At 40.3% G+C, this 18105-nt stretch overlaps 1 protein-coding gene across 10 annotated transcripts in view; it reads right to left on the reverse strand.

Moving 5' to 3' along the window:
- Positions 1-8604: 8604 nt before the first annotated feature.
- LOC137371194 (testis-specific gene 10 protein-like) overlaps positions 8605-18105 on the reverse strand; it is a 145455-nt gene continuing 135954 nt past the window's right edge. For all 10 annotated transcript variants that reach the window (XM_068033344.1, XM_068033346.1, XM_068033345.1 and 7 more), the window contains one exon: positions 8605-14902. In XM_068033344.1, coding sequence (XP_067889445.1) covers positions 14878-14902 — 25 coding nt within the window. In that variant the 3' untranslated portion in view covers positions 8605-14877. The remainder of the gene's footprint in view (positions 14903-18105) is intronic.

Raw genomic sequence — 18105 nt, forward strand, 5'->3', positions numbered from 1 at the left:
AAGTTGAGGGGTGATAGATATAGGACAGATGTCAGAGGTAGTTTCTTTACACAGAGAGTAGTAGGGGCGTGGAACGCCCTGCCTGCAACAGTAGTAGACTCACCAACTTTAAGGGCATTTAAGTGGTCATTGGATAGACATATGGATGAAAATGGAATAGTGTAGGTCAGATGGTTTCACAGGTCGGCACAACATCGAGGGCTGAAGGGCCTGTACTGCGCTGTAATGTTCTATGTTCTATAGAAGCAAACCATTCGGCCCATTGTGTCCATGCCGGTTCTCTGCAAGAACAATTCAGCTAGTCCCATTTCCCGCACTATCCCCGCAGCCCTGAATTTTTTTTTTTCCTTCAGGTACTATCCAGTTCCATTTTGAAAGCCTGATTGTATCTGACTCCACCACCCTCGCAGGCAGTGCATTCCAGATCCTAACCACATGCCGTATTAAAAAGGTTTTTCATGTCATTGTTGGTTCTTTTGCCAATCACTTTTATTTGATGTCCTCTGGTTCTCGCCCCTTCTGACAATGGGAAGTTTTTTCATTAATTCATGGATGCTGGCAAGACCAGCATTTATTGCCTATCTCTAATGGCCTTTGAACTGCCTTCTTGAACTGTTGCAATCCACGTGGTGTAGGTATGAGGTGTTATGGTTGGAGTTCCACCATTTTGACGTAGTGAAAGAGAAGCAGCAGTGATAATGCCACTGGACTAGTAATCCAGATGCCCAGGCTAATGCCCTGGCGACATGAGCTCAAATCCAACCATGTCAGCTGGTGGAATTTAAATTCATTTAATTAATATATATCTGGATTTGAAAGCTAGTCTCAGTAATAGTGCCATGAAACCCTGTCTGGTTCACTAATGTCCTTTAAGAAAATAAATCTGCCATCCTTACCTGGTCTGGCCTACATGTGACTCCAGACCCACAGCAACATTGTTGACTCTTAACTGCCTTCTGAATTGGCCTAGCAAGCAACTCAGTTCAAGGGCAATTAGGGTTGGGCAACAAATGCTGGCCTTGCCAGTGATGCCTCTATCCCATGACAGAATAAAAAAAGTCAGGATGGTCTGTGACTTTCGGAGGAATTTGCAGGTGGTGGTATTTCCATAGGTCTGCTGCCCTTGTCCTTCTATGTGTTAAAGGTTACAGCTTTGGAAGGTGTAGTTGAAGGAGCCTTGGCAAATTGTTGCAGTTGTCACCAAGGGTGGGCTCACCAAGAAAGCTGAAGATGTAAATACGAGCAGCTGTCAAACGGGTGCAAAAGCAACTCGAAATACTTACATAACAAAAATGACTGATATAAGAAGGGCAGAAAGTAAGAGACTTTGTAATGTTGATGCAGTATCAAGATTCATTTAAACTGAACAGGGCATGGGGTGGATATAGGAGCAGCTGGATCCCAAACAAGACTGGTTGTAAGGGAGAAGATAGGCAACAACTGGGATTGGAAATAGAAATTCAGGGAATTGTCAAGAAAACATGATATGCCAAATGAAAAATATTAATTCATCGGTTGTAAACTTACAATAAACTTTGAATGGAGAAAATCCTACAGTTAACTTTTATTTTAAACTGATAACTAAGATGGCCACTGCAATTTGCATCTGAAATACCAGATCATCGAATTGGAGACACAAGCCCAGCCAGGACAATGTTTTGGCTAACTAAGTAGATTATCCAGTTCACCCTCGTTAGTGGGACATTAAAAGCCATCTTGAAGCATTAATGAGTGGAGACGTCCCTCCAGAAGGTAAACACTAACAATACCACCTGAGAGGGGTTTTGGGTATTAGACTTTGGACCTCATTAAAACAAAGGAGATTGAGAGAACCATGCGACCGTCTCCTCAGGCAGTGTAAAACTGGGAGTTTTGTTACACACAAAAGAGACAAACAGTAACTGAGTGTGCAGCAGCAGAGAAGACTGTGTGTGCCTCCCTTTCTCTCTCTCCAGAAAACAGCAAGTTTGAAAACCACCTGCTACTGTGGCCCCTCCAAATCTACAGGTTGCTACATAGCCAGGGGAAGAGAGCCACCTACAAGGCTGCCTCCAAGAAAACCCTGAGCCAAGTGGGCCAGCCACAAAGTGCACTTGGACCAGCCAAAGACTTCAAGAATACAACTTCATCCAGAAGACCACCAAATCATCCAAGCTCACAGACTGTGTATTTAAGTTTCATTTATTCTGAACTTTAATGCAACCACAAAACTTACTTTCCACTCTGTATTCTATTTGTGTGTGTGTGATTCTCATGTGAATGTGTGCGTGAATATGTAGCCTTTTTAAAAAATATTTTTAAATTGGGTTCAGATTGTTGAGTATAATAAACTTAGCTCTTTCTTGTTTAAACTCAAGAAATCCTGATAGAATTTAGAATTTAGAACATTACAGCGCAGTACAGGCCCTTCGGCCCTCGATGTTGCGCCGACCTGTGAAACCATCTGACCTACACTATTCCATTTTCATCCATGTGTCTTGGTTCTTTTATGATATCACATTAAAGGTAAAAAGTAAAACACTCATTGAGGTGGTAGTTACAACCACTGTTTAAAAAAGGAATAAACCCTGTTGTGGTCAAATAAGAGGAAGGGGAAGGGGAAGAGGGGTGACTGTGACCCCCTCCTCACCTGGCTGTAACAGAATATACATGAACTGGAGACTATGAAAAGATAGATACTGAGAGCCATGAAAGGAGGAAAATCCATAAAAGATGTATGTACATGAATCATAGAAGGTTTATAGAAATAATAGTTTTTTTTTTAAAAGGTGTGAAACTTGAAAGTGTTGATGTTCAGAGACTTGGGTGTACTCGTATAAGGAACACAGAAAGTTAGCATACAGGTACAGCAGTCACTTAGGAAGGCAAATGGCATGTTGGCCTTTATTGCAAGGTTATTGAAGTACAGGAATAAGGAAGCCTTGCTACAATAGTACAGGGTTTTGGTGAGACCACTGTGTGCAGTTTTGGTCTCCACATTTAAGAAAGCATATATTTGCATTGGAGGCAGTACAGCGAACCTTCACTAAATTGGGTCCCTGGGATGAGGGGGTTGTCCTATGATGAGAGGCTGAGTAAATTGCACCAATATTCTCTGGAGTTTAGAAGAGTGAGAGGCAATCTCATTGAAACATATAAGATTCTGAAGGAGCTGGATAGGGTAGACAGAGAAATTGTTTCTGCTGGTTGAGGAATCTAAAACACGGGGGCACTGTCTCAGGATAAGAGGCCGATCATTTAGGACTCAGATGAGGAGAAATTATTTCACTCAAAGGGTTGTGAATCTTTGGAATTCTCTACCCCAAAGGGTTGTAGATGCAAAAGATAAGGCTGAAGCAGTTGCAACGATCTTCAGCCAGAAGTGCCGAGTTGCTGATCCAACTCGGCCTCCTTCTGAAGTTCCCAGCATCACAGATGCCAGTCTTCAGCTAATTTGATTCACCCCACGTGAAATCAAGAAATGACTGAAGGCACTGGATACTGCAAAGGCCATCAGCCCTGACAAAATTCCAGCAATAGTACTGAAGATAGTACTGAAAATAGTAGCTCCAGAACTTGCCACAGCCCGAGCCTAGCTTTTCCAGTACAGCTACGACACTGGCATCTACCTGGCAATGTGGAAAATTGCCCAGGTGTGTCCTGTACACAAAAAGCAAGACAAGTCCAACCTGGCCAATTACCAACCCATCAGTCTAATCTCAATCATCAGTAAAGTGATGGAAGGTGTCAACAGTGCTATCAAGTGGCACTTGCTCAGCAATAACCTGCTCAGCGATGCTCAGTTTGATTTCTGCCAGGGCCACTCAGCTCCAGATCTCATTACAGCCTTGGTTCAAACATGGACAAAAGAGCTGAACTCCAGAGGTGAGGGTGACTGCCCTTGACATCAAGGCAGCATTTGACCGAGTATGGCATCAAAGAGCCCTAGCAAAACTGGAGTCAATGGGAATCAAGGGGAAAACTCTGCTGGTTGGAGTCGTACCCAGCACAAAGAAGATGGTTGTGGTTGTTGGAGGTCAATCATCTCAGCTCCAGGACATCACTGCAGGAGTTCCTCAGGGTAGTGACCTAGGCCCAACCATCTTCAGCTGCTTCATCAATGACCTTCCTTCAAACATAAGATCAGAAGTGGGGATGTTTGCTGATGATTGCACAATTCGCAACTCCTCATTTACTGAAGCAGACCATGTAGAAATGCAGCAAGACCTGGACTTGGGCTGATAAGTGGCAAGTAACATTTGCGCCACACAAGTGCCAGACAATGACCATCTCCAAAAAGAGAGAATCTAACCATCTCCCCTTGATGTTCAATGGCATTACCATTGCTGAATTCCCCACTATCAACATCCTGAGGGTTACCATTGACTAGAAACTGAACTGGAGTAGCCATATAAATACTGTGGCTACTAGAGCAGGTCAGAAGCTAGGAATTCTGCAGTGAGTAACTCACCTCATGACTCCCCAAAGCCTGTCCCCCATTTACAAGGCACAAATCAGGAGTGTGATCTTGCCTGGATGGGTGCAGCTCCAACAACACTGAAGAAGCTTGACACCATCCAGGACAAAGCAGCCCACTTGATTGGCATCACATCCACAAACATTCACTCCCTCCACCACCAACGCACAGTGGCAACAGTGTGTACCATCTACAAGATGCACTGCAACAACACACCAAGTCTCCTTCGACAGCAATTTCCAAACCCGCGACCTCTACCACCTAAAAGGACAAGGGCAGCAGATGCATGGGAACACCACCACCTGCAGGTTCCCCTCCAAGCCACACATCATCCTGACTTGGAACTATGTCACCGTTCCTTCACTGTCGCTGGGTCAAACTCTTGGAAAACCCTTCCTAACAGCGCTGTAGGTGTACCTACCCCACATGGACTGCAGCAGTTCAAGAAGGCAGCTCACCACTACCTTCTCAAGGGCAATTAGGGATGAGCAATAAATGCTGGCCCAGCCAGCGATGCCCACATCCCATGAATGAATTTTTAAAATGCTCCATCGTTGAATACATTTAAGGCTGGGATAGACAGATTTTTGGTCTCTCGTTGAATTAAGGGATATGGTGAGTGGGAAAGAAAGTGGAGTTAAAGCCTAGGATCAGCCATAATAATAAAAGCAAAATACTGCAGATGCTGGAAATCTGAAATAAAAACAAGAAATGCTGGAAATACTCAGCAAGTCTGGCAGCATCTGTGGAGAGACAAACAGAGTTAACATTTCAGGTCAGTGACGCTTCCTTCAGAACTAGCAAATATTAGAAATGTAAAGGGTTATAAGCAAGTAAAGCGGGGGTGAGGCAAGATCAGCCATGATTGTTTTGAGTGATGGAGCAGACTCGATGAGCCATATGGTCTACTCCTGCTCCTATTTCTTGTGTTTTTGTGGTTCTGAAGTAGTTGTGGCAGCAAGGAACTATAATGCAGTAAGAATTTCAGAAACATGGCTAACTCTAGAGCATGGTAAAGAACATAACGTTGAGAGTAATGGCGTTGTCAGAACATAGCAGAAGAAAATGAGGGAGAAGCTTACCAAATTCTGGCTGGGTCTCCCCAGTCTGACTTTGTTCCAAACGTTTGGCAGCCCCCATTGTAGGTCACCTTAATTCACTTAAGATGCCCAATTGCAAAAGGCAATTAAAGGCCTAGTGCCTGTTTCGGGATCCAATGCCAAATTGGGCAAACGCTCCTCGTGCTCCACTCAGCTTTTCAGGATCTAACCAGCAGTCCTTCATTTTACTTATCTTAATGTGGAGTTTTTTTTTTAATTTGGTGTTTTGTCAGTTTGAATGTCATGAGCCTATTGACTTCAAAAAGACTGTTCTTGGTGTTGTTTACCTTTTGATGGATAAATTCCAACTTAAAACACTTAGATCCATTAGTATTTTCAACTGGAGAGATTTAAATGAATTTATTGGGGCATTGCATAACATGGAGCCTTTCAGGCTCCACACTTTGCCATGCACTAAGCAGCCACTTAGACAAAAAGTTTGGAGACTCCTTTATAGTTGGCATAGAAAAGCTTATATTATTGTTTCCGACTATTTGCTATCTTTAAGGTGGACAGACACGCTGTAAAAATAACCCAACATAAAGATGGTCCACAATCACATACCAGAAATATTAAACTACTGTTTGAATCCCTTGTTTAGTGATTGTACCTTCCAATTAAATATTGACAAGATCAAAAAATTACTTGATATTATTGTACAAGCATTTAACAGAAAAAAAACTGATACTTTAATGGAGATGTTTAAAATAAGCCAGTTTAACTGTTTAAATAAATGGATTACTGTTGCCTTTAAATAGGGAAAGTACATGTATCAGTGTTCCTAAATAACACCAAGCGTTATCTCTACTCCTTTGTTTTTCAAATTCTTGCTGTTGCTCTGTAACATAGATAAAATGTTAAGAGCGAGCCCAATGGAAATACAACAGTTATATAAGCCGGTGTAGGTGCTCCAGTACGCTCTGTCATCCTGATAATGTCTGTAATATCCCCACATGGGAATTTTCCATCTCATCTATGGTGTGAGTGGGAGATACATAATTAAGACCAGGAACCTTTCAATAGGGAAGTAAGAGAAAAACAATTAGCTGACAAATCCTCATGGAACTCAATGCTATTAATCATCGTGTGAACCCATTCCCCTCCCATTGAATTAGGCAAGATAGTGGCTACACATTTCCACATCCGCAGTATTTTGCTTTTGTATTCTTGAACTTGCTGTTGCCTCCCTGATCCATGCTCATCTTTCCTGCAATTCTGTGTTTGAATCTCTCCAATCAGGTTTCTGCCCCTGCCACAGCACATCAAATGGCCCAAATCAAACTCAGGAGTGGCATTCTCTTTGAATGTGAGCATGGTGCACAGTCTGTCTGTGTCCTTAACTTTTCTACAGCCTTTTGTTGGTCAGTTACAGCATCCTTCTCCAACACCTCTTCCACAGTCCAGCTGAGTGGGATTGCCTTTGCTTGATTTGACTCTATTCAGTTGAGCCAGAGAATCTACAGCAATAGCTTCTCTTTGCGCCTCCACACTTAACTCTAGAGTCCCTTAAGGACTCCTTGGCTCATTCCTCTTAGTCATCTCTATGCTACCCTTGATGACACCATCTGAAGATTTGGCATCATATGCTGACAACACCCAGCTTTACCTCTTCTATAATATAAAAACAGAAATGCTGGAAACACTCAGCAAGTCAGGTAGCATCTGTGGAGAGAGCAGAGTTAACGTTTCAGGTTTTGACCTCTCATCAAAACTGGCAAAGGTTAGAAAAGAATTAGGTTTTAAGCAAGTGAAGCCGCGGCTGGTTGGCGGGGGAGGCAGGAAAGAGTGGGGTTGGTGGGGAAGAGAACAAAAGGGAAGGTGTGTGATAGGGCAGAGGGCAGGAGAGATTAAATACCAAAGCTGTCATGGGACAAAGGCAAAGAGTGTGTTAATGCTTGTGGTGAAAGACAAAGCATTAGTCCAGAGCGTGTTAATGGTATAATAATGAGCAGCTCTGTTTGCTTGAAAAATAGACATAGTTAAAAATTACAGTAAAATAAAATAATTTAAATAGAAAAATATTTTAAAAAGGGCCAGTCATGCTCCAAAATTATTCTGAGGCTGTAGAGTGCCTAATCGAAAGATCAGGTGCTGCTCCTCAAGCTTGCGCTGATGTTCACTGGAACACTGCAGCAGGCCAAGGACAGAAATGTGGGTGAGAGCAGGGCTGTGTGTTGAAATGGCAAGCTTGACTGATTCTGTTCTCAGCTGCTTGCACAATATCCAATCCACACCGATCTGCAACTTCCCCAGTTACACACTGGAAAGACTGAAGCCACATGCCTTCAGACCTTGCTACCCAACTGTGTACCCTTGCCACTGATTGCACCCCTCCCCAGCCACTATCTTGGATTGAAGTTGGCTGTTCACAACTTTGGCATCCTCATTGGCCCCTGAACTGAGCTTCCGGCTCCATATCATCTGTACCACAAAGACTATATACTATTCCTAACTTAGTAACATTGCCCGTCTCTGCCCTGGCCTCAGTCCATCTGTTGACAAAACTCTCATCTGACTTTATTACCTCCAAATTTGACTATACCAAAATCCTGCAGCCTGTATGTATCCTAACCTGCACCAAGTTTCATTCACCCATAACCTCTGTGTTCATTGATCTACACCAGCACCCAGTCCTGTAATTCAGAATTCTTATCCTTGTGTTCAAATCCATTCATAGCCTTAGCCCGTCCTATCCCTGTAACTCCTCTAGGTGCATAATCATCCACAAACTCTGCATTCTTTCAACTTTACCCACTTGTGTATCTCCCACTCCCTTACCATTTCTGGCCCATGTATTCAATCATCTTGGCTCGAACTCTCTTCCTGATCCTCATCTTTCTTTCTTCATCTTTCTCTCTTCTCCTCTAAGACCTTCCTGTTGGAATTTAAAAAAGAAAATGGATTCTGCAAAAAACACTGGCTACAAAATTATAGATTTCTTCATGTTGGGAGGATTAAATTAAAAAAGTGTTCAAGAATGACCAAATTAGTTACATGTCAGAGATTTTAATTTTAGAAATACAACTCTAATACAAAATATACCCCAACAATACACAATTAAAGCACTGTAAATTATTCAAGTTTAAAACATGGGTATAATGTCTCTAATAGAATCTAACAAAAATAGATTGCTTAGTTCATACAAAAATAAAAACAGCACTTTATTACAACCAGACAATTGGAGCAAATATTGCAGCATTTTCAAATATTATATTCTGCATACTGAAAGAAATATTACACAAGAACAGGCCATTCGGCCCATATTGTCTAGGCTGGTGTTTATGCTCCACATAAGCCTCCTCTCACCCTATAAATAGCAAATATTAGGCAACTAAAACTACAGGAAGTAAATAATGTCAGTAATAAAACTGTAACAAAGTTTTGTGAATAGAAATTCAATGGAAGGCAGCTAGTTGGTCTCCAACAAACCCTGAATTCTTAATTCCGCATCATCTGTGCTCCAGCGGTGGAAATAAATCACATTTATAATCCGACATATTGAATTTCTACCCTCTGCCAGGCCATTTGGTGCAGGTAGTGGGTGAACATAGGATCAATGGGGAGGAAAGGAAAAAGGTATTTTGAAAAGGTATTATGGGCGGCACAGCAGCGCAGTGGTTAGCACCGCAGCCTCACAGCTCCAGTGACCCGGGTTCAATTCTGGGTACTGCCTGTGTGGAGTTTGCAAGTTCTCCCTGTGTCTGCGTGGGTTTTCTCCGGGTGCTCCGGTTTCCTCCCACAAGCCAAAAAGACTTGCAGGTTGGTAGGTAAATTGGCCATTATAAATTGCCACTAGTATAGGTAGGTGGTAGGGAAATGTCGGAACAGGTGGGGATGTGGTAGGAATATGGGATTAGTGTAGGATTAGTATAAATGGGTGGTTGATGGTCGGCACAGACTCGGTGGGCCGAAGGGCCTGTTTCAGTGCTGTATCTCTATAAAAGAAAAAGACTACAATATTAAAGAGATAGGTTAACTAAGCACAAACACACTGGTACCAGAGGATTTACAAGCACTTCTATTAAGGTTTTAAGGCACAAGGTGGTACAAAATCTTATCGTCAGGCTCGCCATAGTCAGTAGAAAAAATGTGCAGGAAAATAAGGAGAAGCATGCTATGTTTGGTCACCAGCTTTAATAAAAATTAATCAAAGAGTGTGCATGCAGTGCCCTGGCTACCTGCGGGTTATAGTTAATTGTTATTGTCAGAGGTTCATTCAAATGTAGCAACTTGCAGTTATATAGCAGCTGTAATGTAGGAAAAGGTGCTTCACAGATGTTTAATCAGACAAAGACTGACAGAGCTAAAGGAGGACTAAATGCTTGATCAAAGTGGCACATTTTAAGGAGGGTCTTGAATGAGGAGGCTGAGGCAGATAGATTTAGGGAGAGAATTCCAGAGCTTAGGGTGTATACAGATGAAGGTATGGCTGCCAATAGTGAGATGAAGGGAATGGAGTTTAGATAAAAGGCCAAGGTAGGAGGAACAGAGTTCTCTGAGGGATGTAGGATTGGAGATTAGAGGGATGGGGAGGGGCAAGGCCATGAAAAGATATGAAAACAAGGATGAGCATTTTAAAAATGTGAGATGTTGGTAGACCAGCAGGCAATGTAGGTCAGCGAGTTCAGGACGGATAGGCGGGTGGGACCTGGTGCAAGTTAGGATACAGACAATGGAGTTTTGGATGAGCTGCAGTTTTTGGAGGATGGGGAGGCCAGTCAGAATCTTATCCCTACCATTGAAGAAAGGCTAAATAGGGCAATGGAGTCTGACTCTGCAATTTAAACTAGTTAATGGGTAGGAAGGGAAAATCCACCTTGTAGGTCAAAAAGCATGAGGAAAAAGTCCAGTAGAACATATAGAAAGGGTAAAGACAGTTACTCACATAAATGTTCTATACATGAATGCATAGTATAATAAAATAAAGCGAGTTAGAAGCATAAATGCAGCTTAAAAAAGGTATGATGTGACTAACCATTAACACGAAAAACTGAACTGTCAATGGGTAATCCCACAAACAATTCAAAGTATTTGTTATAATAAAAACAGCACATAGCTCCTAAAGGCAAAGGCTCCACTCGAGTACTTAAGCAGTCATGGTGAACAAATAAGGTAATATCAAACTAAAAGCAAAGGCTTCCATAAATTCAAGGAGAAATATAAATGTAAAAAGACTGGGAAAGCTATAAAAATCTATAACGATAACAATGAAGCTTATAAAGGGAATATGAAAAAAAACTTGATATCAAAACTCGTAGCCAAGGTTTTTTAAATATATTGAGAAAAAGAGTAGTAATGGGGAATTTGGGCCCATTCAAGACAATGCAGGCATTCTATAATGAATAAGGGAATGGTTGACATGTTAAATAAGTATATTGTACTCGTTTTCATGGTGGACGGAGAGAATCAAATACCAGGGATACAAGGGAACTTAAAAATTTAAGTCAAAAAAGGAACTTAGTGCATTTAATATCAGGTAATGGAAACAATAATGAGACTCAAGATAGAGAAATCTCCAGGACCTGCTGGTTTCCACACAGGGTATTGTAAGAAATAGTTGCGGATAATACATTAGGCATATTTTCTAAAGGTCACCAGATTCAGGAATTGTGCCTTTGGATTGGAAAATTGCAAATGTCACATCATTATTTAAGAAGGGAGGGAAAGAGAAACTACAAACCTGTCAGTTTAAAAATAATTATGGGGAAATTACTATAATCAGTGACTGAGCATTTGGACAAGTATCTGTTAATCAATTAGAATCAGCATCGATTTATGAAGGGCAAGTCATGTCTAACTAATCTAGTTGAATTTTGTGAGATTACCACCAAGGTGATAGGGAGTGTCTATGGATGTTGTCTTTATGGACTACCAGAAAGCAACTAATAAGGTTCTGTACAAGAAATTATTAGCAAAAATGAGAGTGCACAGAATTGGAAGCATCCTTGTGACATGGATCAGTAATTGGCTAGGAGGAGACAGTAGGCATAAAGGGTTTGTTATCTGATTTAAAAACAGAAAATGCTGGAAATACTCAGCAGTCTATCAGCATATGTGGAGAAAGAAACAGTTAACATTTCAGGTTGATGACCTTTTATCTGAAGTGGAGAGATATAACAGGTTTTAAGCAAGTACAGAGGTAGGGAAAGGGGACGGAGAAAAAGAACAAAAGGGAAGGTATGTGATAGGATGGAAGACATGACAGATTAAATGGCAAAAGGAGACTTGTACTTGGACAAGTAAAGAAACAAAAGACGGGTCTAGAAGAGGCGTAAATGGCAACAGCAGAAGCACCAACAGCTGTCACCCAAAAAAACAAGCAGGGCAGAGGTTATAATTTGAAATTGTTGAACTCAGAATTCAGTCTGGAGGACTGTAAATCCTAATCTAAAGATGAGGTGCTGTTCGTCGAGCTTACATTGGAACAGTGTAGGAAGCCAAGGATAAAGGAAGCTTGGGGTCATGCTTGCAGGCTGAATGGAGGTGTTCAGCAAAGCGGTCTCCCAATCTGCATTTGGTCTCCACATTGTAGAGCAGACCGCATTGTGCACAACGAATACGATATACTAAATTGAAAGTACAAGTAAATCGCTGTTTCATGCAGGAGTGTTTTGGGCTTTGGATGGTGAGAAGGGAGGAAGTAAAGGGTAGGTTGTTGCATCTCCTGTGCTTGTGGTTGAATTGTTTGATGAATGGACCAGGATGTCGCAGAGGGAAAAGTCCTTTCAAAATGCTGAAAAGGGAGGAAGAAGGAGAAGATATGTTTGGCGGTGGCATTCAGCTTTCCATAGAGTACTTGTAAGAACATTCAAATGAGATTCTTGTGCCATTTTAGTACAAACTTTAACTTTATAAAAATAAACCAGTCAATGCCAGGTTAAGATAGAAGAATGTCATAGACATGTTAAGCATTCACCTATTAGTGAGATCAACATAATTTCTCACTATTTGACCAATGCAAACCACAGCAATTATTGAATACTCTTATCAGTGGAAAAGGATTTTAATTTTAGCTCTGCATATCTTTAAAAGACTTGGTAACTTAAGTATTCTACAGGAGAATTGGCGCTTTTTAAAAAATATATAAATTACTCAGTTAAGATTATCATTTTGATTTGCGAACTGTATTAACTCTCAGTGCAGCTAAAATACCTCCTTTGAATGATATCATCATTGCTAAAAGAATGGGAAGGAATGTTGTCCACAATTCTTGACACCAAGTATAAAATATGATTTTTGGTTGCAGTTTAATATTTGTTGCAAAATTCTGTGTTTCACATATCACTTTAACTGTACTACATCGAAGGCATCCTTTCAGTTAATTGTTGCAGTGGACTTCTTTAATAATCAGTTCTGACCAGGTAGGGAAATGTTTTTGCATAATGCTTACTGAAAATTGTAGTAAACTTCGGAACTATGAACATACACAAAACAATGCCACTTACATATATTTTTACACGCTCTTGGCTGGATTCTGAATTTCTTGGTAACCATTTTGGGGCAAAAAGGTGACAATATAACTGAAAATCCTTTTGGAAAGCTGGCAACTTATAAATTCAAATGCTGGAAAACTTCCAAAATACAGACTGTAACAGTTAAAAATTGTTTCATGTATATTACAAGCCGCCAACAGATGAGAATCGAATACATGGCATTAGTGAACATGTACTAACTACTTGAATTTCACTTTCACGTTTTACTATGACACCTCAACTCCTCAAATGGTTTACAGTCTTGCAATTCACTTGCAGGCATCCATTCTTCTTTTCATTTCACGATTCACTATATGACCCACATTTACTTCTGTGAAACTGCTCCAAGATCCCATCAATTATCTCAAAATAACATGACTGTTGAACTGTCTTTAGGGGTTCACTGTTTCCACAAGTTTAAAGTTAAATTTTTGAAACAGAACATTTGTTTTTTTTTTATAAATGCAGGTACGTGGAGCAAGTAAATATTCCATTCCATTCAAGTGAGATTGGCTCAGAGGTGTAGAGGTAAGGCTGGAAAGCATTGTACAAAGAAAGATATTACCAGATTACAGTAAATATTGTATACATTTTATTTATTGTCTGTAATACTTTGTAACATTTATGAGAGTCAAGGAAATTTTAAAACTTTTAAATTTCTTCACTTTGTACTATGGAATTGGGTAAAGTTTTCCTCTTTTGGTCAACGTTGTGTTCATCTGCATTGTGGAATGCAACACTTCATTTTTGCAGCCAGTTTCAGTATCAGCACTCCCTCATCAGGGATCCCATACACTGCCAAGTACCCCAATGTACCTTATCCCCACTTCAAGAGAGCATTCTCAACTACTGTGTCAGTATGAGATCGCCATTTCCCACACCTCCCATCCCTGGCATCCCCAAGTAGCAATGCCAACTTTGTATCAAATCATTTTTGTGCTGGAACACCCAAACTCATTTTGATTGGGACATTTACACAGCCAGCACAAAGAAGCAAAACTTTCATCTGATTAGTCAGTACCGGATTCAAATCTGGTTCCACACTAGAACTGAAAAAGTGATGTGTTAGCATTGTGGCATTGGGTTTTCTTGGGACAATGTAACAGTTTTAGGATCTATTATGGAATGCGTCAGCTGTTAGATTGTGCACCGAAAGAGTAATGGCCAAGTCATAGATTCCAAAATATGACCCACAAAACCCTATTCCTTGCTTAACAAGCAGACATGGTGAAGAATGTGGCAAACTATAAATTTTACCATGGATTTTGCTTCTGGAATCTACATTTTTTTGAAATCTGTACATATTAAATAATTGATTATAATACAACATAAACTTCAGACATAATGTGTGCTGGTATATTTCAAGGTAAATTAATACAATTGATTGCAACCATTCTGAAATTAGTTTAGAAAGGTTAGATTTGTTTCTTCTGGTCCAATTTATAACAGTGGCTATAGAAAACACTGTGTACAAATGATTCGTCTTTCAATGGATTTATTGGCAACATTTAACTGCATGTGTTCAAGCTCAGTTAATGATATTGGCTTATAATGTTGAGCTACAGGACAAGACATAGAAATGTCTATAGATTATGTGACAATGAATGAAATGCTCATTAAAAGTTGCATCTCTTTGCACTTTTTAAATTCCCAAGAAGGTAAAGCAAAAGATGTAGGCAAAGTAAAATTCTCTGGCATATAAGATGAAAGTATTGGTACGTCATGAACACATTCAAACAAATTGATAATACAGAATTCACTTGTATTGAAATGGGAGCTCTTCTTGAAAGTCTCAAAAGATTCATACTCCTTTCCAAATGATTGTTTGTGGAGATAAATCTTCACAAAATCAAAACTCCTTCAAAGATGATGCCCTGAATGGAAACAAGAATAAATCAAATTTAAAGTAAATCAGAAGTTGTTGCCTTTTCTTTTTAAAAATGTTTTTTTGCTTTGTCTATGCATGCTCCACATAACAAGGGGAAGTGGCAAGCTGAAACAGCTGATTCTGATATTGATTCTGAGTACAAAACCAATAGGGGCTCAGGTTCAGCAATTACCTCCATTTTTTAGATAGGGTCAGACACTGCAGAACAAGTGAAACAGCAGGCTCTTATAGTGTAAAAAAAATTCAAAGACTTCCCTTAATCATTTAATGAACCATACAGGCAAAACCCTCCAGGCTGAGGGGGGATCCTGGTCATGCTGAGCAGATTTGCAGGGTGGGAGGTTCATACAGAATATGCATCAGCTAGATCAACCTAAATGACTGGAGGCCCCTTAAAATTGGCACAGGCAATACAGTCCATTTTTATAACTCAAATTCACTAATGATTGCATTTGTTGTGAATATTCTTCATTGCAATATCAAGTTTCTGCCACTGCTGTGAGCTTGTAAAAAAAAAAGCCTATTCTCTAACACTGCTCAATGGTGCTGTAGCCTAGAATAACTGAATAAAATACAATAAAAGTGTAATAGCTATTAAAAACAATTAGTTCTTGATCAGGCTGATTCAGATGGCCACTGGTCCAACACAGCTATGACAAGAAAATAATGACTTATGAATATTGGCAAATGAGAAAAGGTTATACATATGACATTATATCCAATGTATCAGTAATGGCTGGAAAAAGTATTGAAATTACAATCATATTTATTGTTTTATAGTGTTACAGATTATATAAATAAAAAAATTATGTTTTTGATTTTTTTTCTCCCATCTTCCTAACTCTTCTACCCATGGTTGTGATCACCAACATCACTAACCCACCTCCATATTGATAACTAAAGACAAGACCCTTTTTATTTGAATAAGTTTAACTGCACTAAACTCAGGTCACTCCTATGGGTGTTTTCCTTTAAGAAGTGTTTGAAATGGTGATGTTACCCATCTCTCTCTCCTATATGTATGTAGCAACTCTTGAGCTATTGGGCAGTTCCTGGAACCACAGGAGTTTACATCACAGGGAGAACTATTCAGCTCACTGTGTCTGTGCCAGTTCTCTGAGAACAATCTAAAACTCATGCCACTGCCCTACCATCTCTCAGGGGAAGTTAGCAAAAGTTGAAACAACATGAACAATCAAAACAACCACAACTTAAATATTTACATAACTTGTGTGGAGATATGTCAGTGAAAAAAGATTTCTAGACACCGTATGATATTAAAGTTAGTGCATTAGATATTAGCACCATGAAATGAGGGTCTGGGGGACAGCTGAATCTCTGATCTGCTCAGTTCCTGTTCTGAGCTGCACTAAATGAAATGGTTCCATGTGGTGGATGAAAATCAGAGGGAAGAGTCGTGCCGAATAGTCCTTTATGCCATCCAACAGTGAGCTAATGGGAGCACCGACATTAAGACTGGAGCAAGCTGGCCAACCAACCTCCCATTCAGTAGACATGATGGATTGATGGATAATTTGAACTTGGAAAAAAAACATAGAAACTTACAGCACAGTAGGGGGCCATTCAACCCATTGCGCCTGTGTTGACTCTTTGAAAGAGCAGTCTTGCTTAGTCCCATATCCCTACTTTTTGTCCATAACCCTGTATATTCCTCCTCCCCAAGTTCCTGTTCAATTCCCTTTTAAAATTATTTAAGGAATCAGCTTCCGCCACCTTTTGAGGTAGAGTATTCCAGACCCTGGCAACTGAGTGAAAAGAAATTCTCCTCCTCGCCCCTCCAGATCTTTTGTCAATGATTTTGAATCCATGACCTCCAGTTATTAGCTCACTCACCAGAAGGAATAGTTTTTCTCTAACTACTCCATCAAAATCACTCATCAGCTTGAAAGCCTCTATTAGGTCACTTCTTAACCTTCTCTATCCCAAGAACAGTCAGAGCTTTTCCAACCTTTCCTCATAACTGAAACTCCTCATCCCCAGAAACATCTTGATATACCTCCTCTGTATTTTTTTTAAGACCTTTACATCTTTCCTGAAGTGTGGAGCCCAGAATTGTCCACAATAGTCCAGCTGAGGCATGGCCAGTGGCTTATAAAGTTCTAGCATGATCTTTTTTATTTTATTCCTCTATTTATAAAAACCCAGTAACCCATGTGTTTTTTTAAACCATCTTTAAGGATTTGTGTAGATGATTTGCGGAGGTGAAATCTAAAAGGAAATTAGGAAAGCAAAGAGAGGGCATGAAAGAATATTGGCAAGCAAAATCAAAGTGAACCCAAAGATGTTTTATCAATACATTAAGAGTAAGTAATAACTAAAGAGAGAGTAGGGCCCAAAGACCACCAAAAAAGGTAACCTATCTGTAGGAGCGGAAGATATTGGTATGGTTCTTAATAAATACTTTGCGCCTGTCTTCACAAAAGGTGGTAACGATGCAGATATTGTAGTTAAGGAGGAGGAGTGTGAAGTATTGGATGTGATAAACACAGGGAGAGGGGAAGTATTAATGGGATTAGTATCCTTGAAAGTTGATAAATCACCAGGGCCAGATGAAATGTATCCTAGGCTGTTAAAAGAAGCAAGAGAGGGAATAACAGAGGGTCCGACCATCATTTTCTAGTCCTCACTGGATACAGGTGTGGTGCCGGAGGATTGGAGAACTGCAAACGTTGACCTCTGTTTAAAAAGGGAGTGAAGGATAGACTGAATAATTACAGGCCAGTCAGTCTAACCTCAGTAGTGGGCAAATTATTGGAATCTATTCTGAGAGACAGGATAAACTGTCACTTAGAAAGGCACAGGTTAATCAAGGATAGTCAGCATGGATTTGTTAAGGGAAGATCTTGTTTGACCAACTTGATCGAATTTTTTGAAGAAGTAACAAGGAAGATAGATGAGAGTAGTGCAGTTGATGTGGTCTTCATGGATTTTAGCAAGGCTTTTGACAAGGTCCCACATGGCAGACTGGTTAAAAAAATAAAATCCCATGGGATCCGGGGAAATGCAGCAAGGTGGACACAAAATTGGCTCAGTGGCAGGAAACAAAGAGTAATTGTTGACGGCTGTTTTAGAGACTGGAAGGCTGTTTCCTGTGGCGTTCCGCAGAGCTCAGTACTGGGTCCCTTGCTTTTTTTGGTTTTCTATTAACGATTTGGATGTAAATGTAAG

The sequence above is a fragment of the Heterodontus francisci genome, chromosome 6, assembly GCF_036365525.1.
Source record: "Heterodontus francisci isolate sHetFra1 chromosome 6, sHetFra1.hap1, whole genome shotgun sequence".
Lineage (NCBI taxonomy): Eukaryota > Metazoa > Chordata > Chondrichthyes > Heterodontiformes > Heterodontidae > Heterodontus > Heterodontus francisci.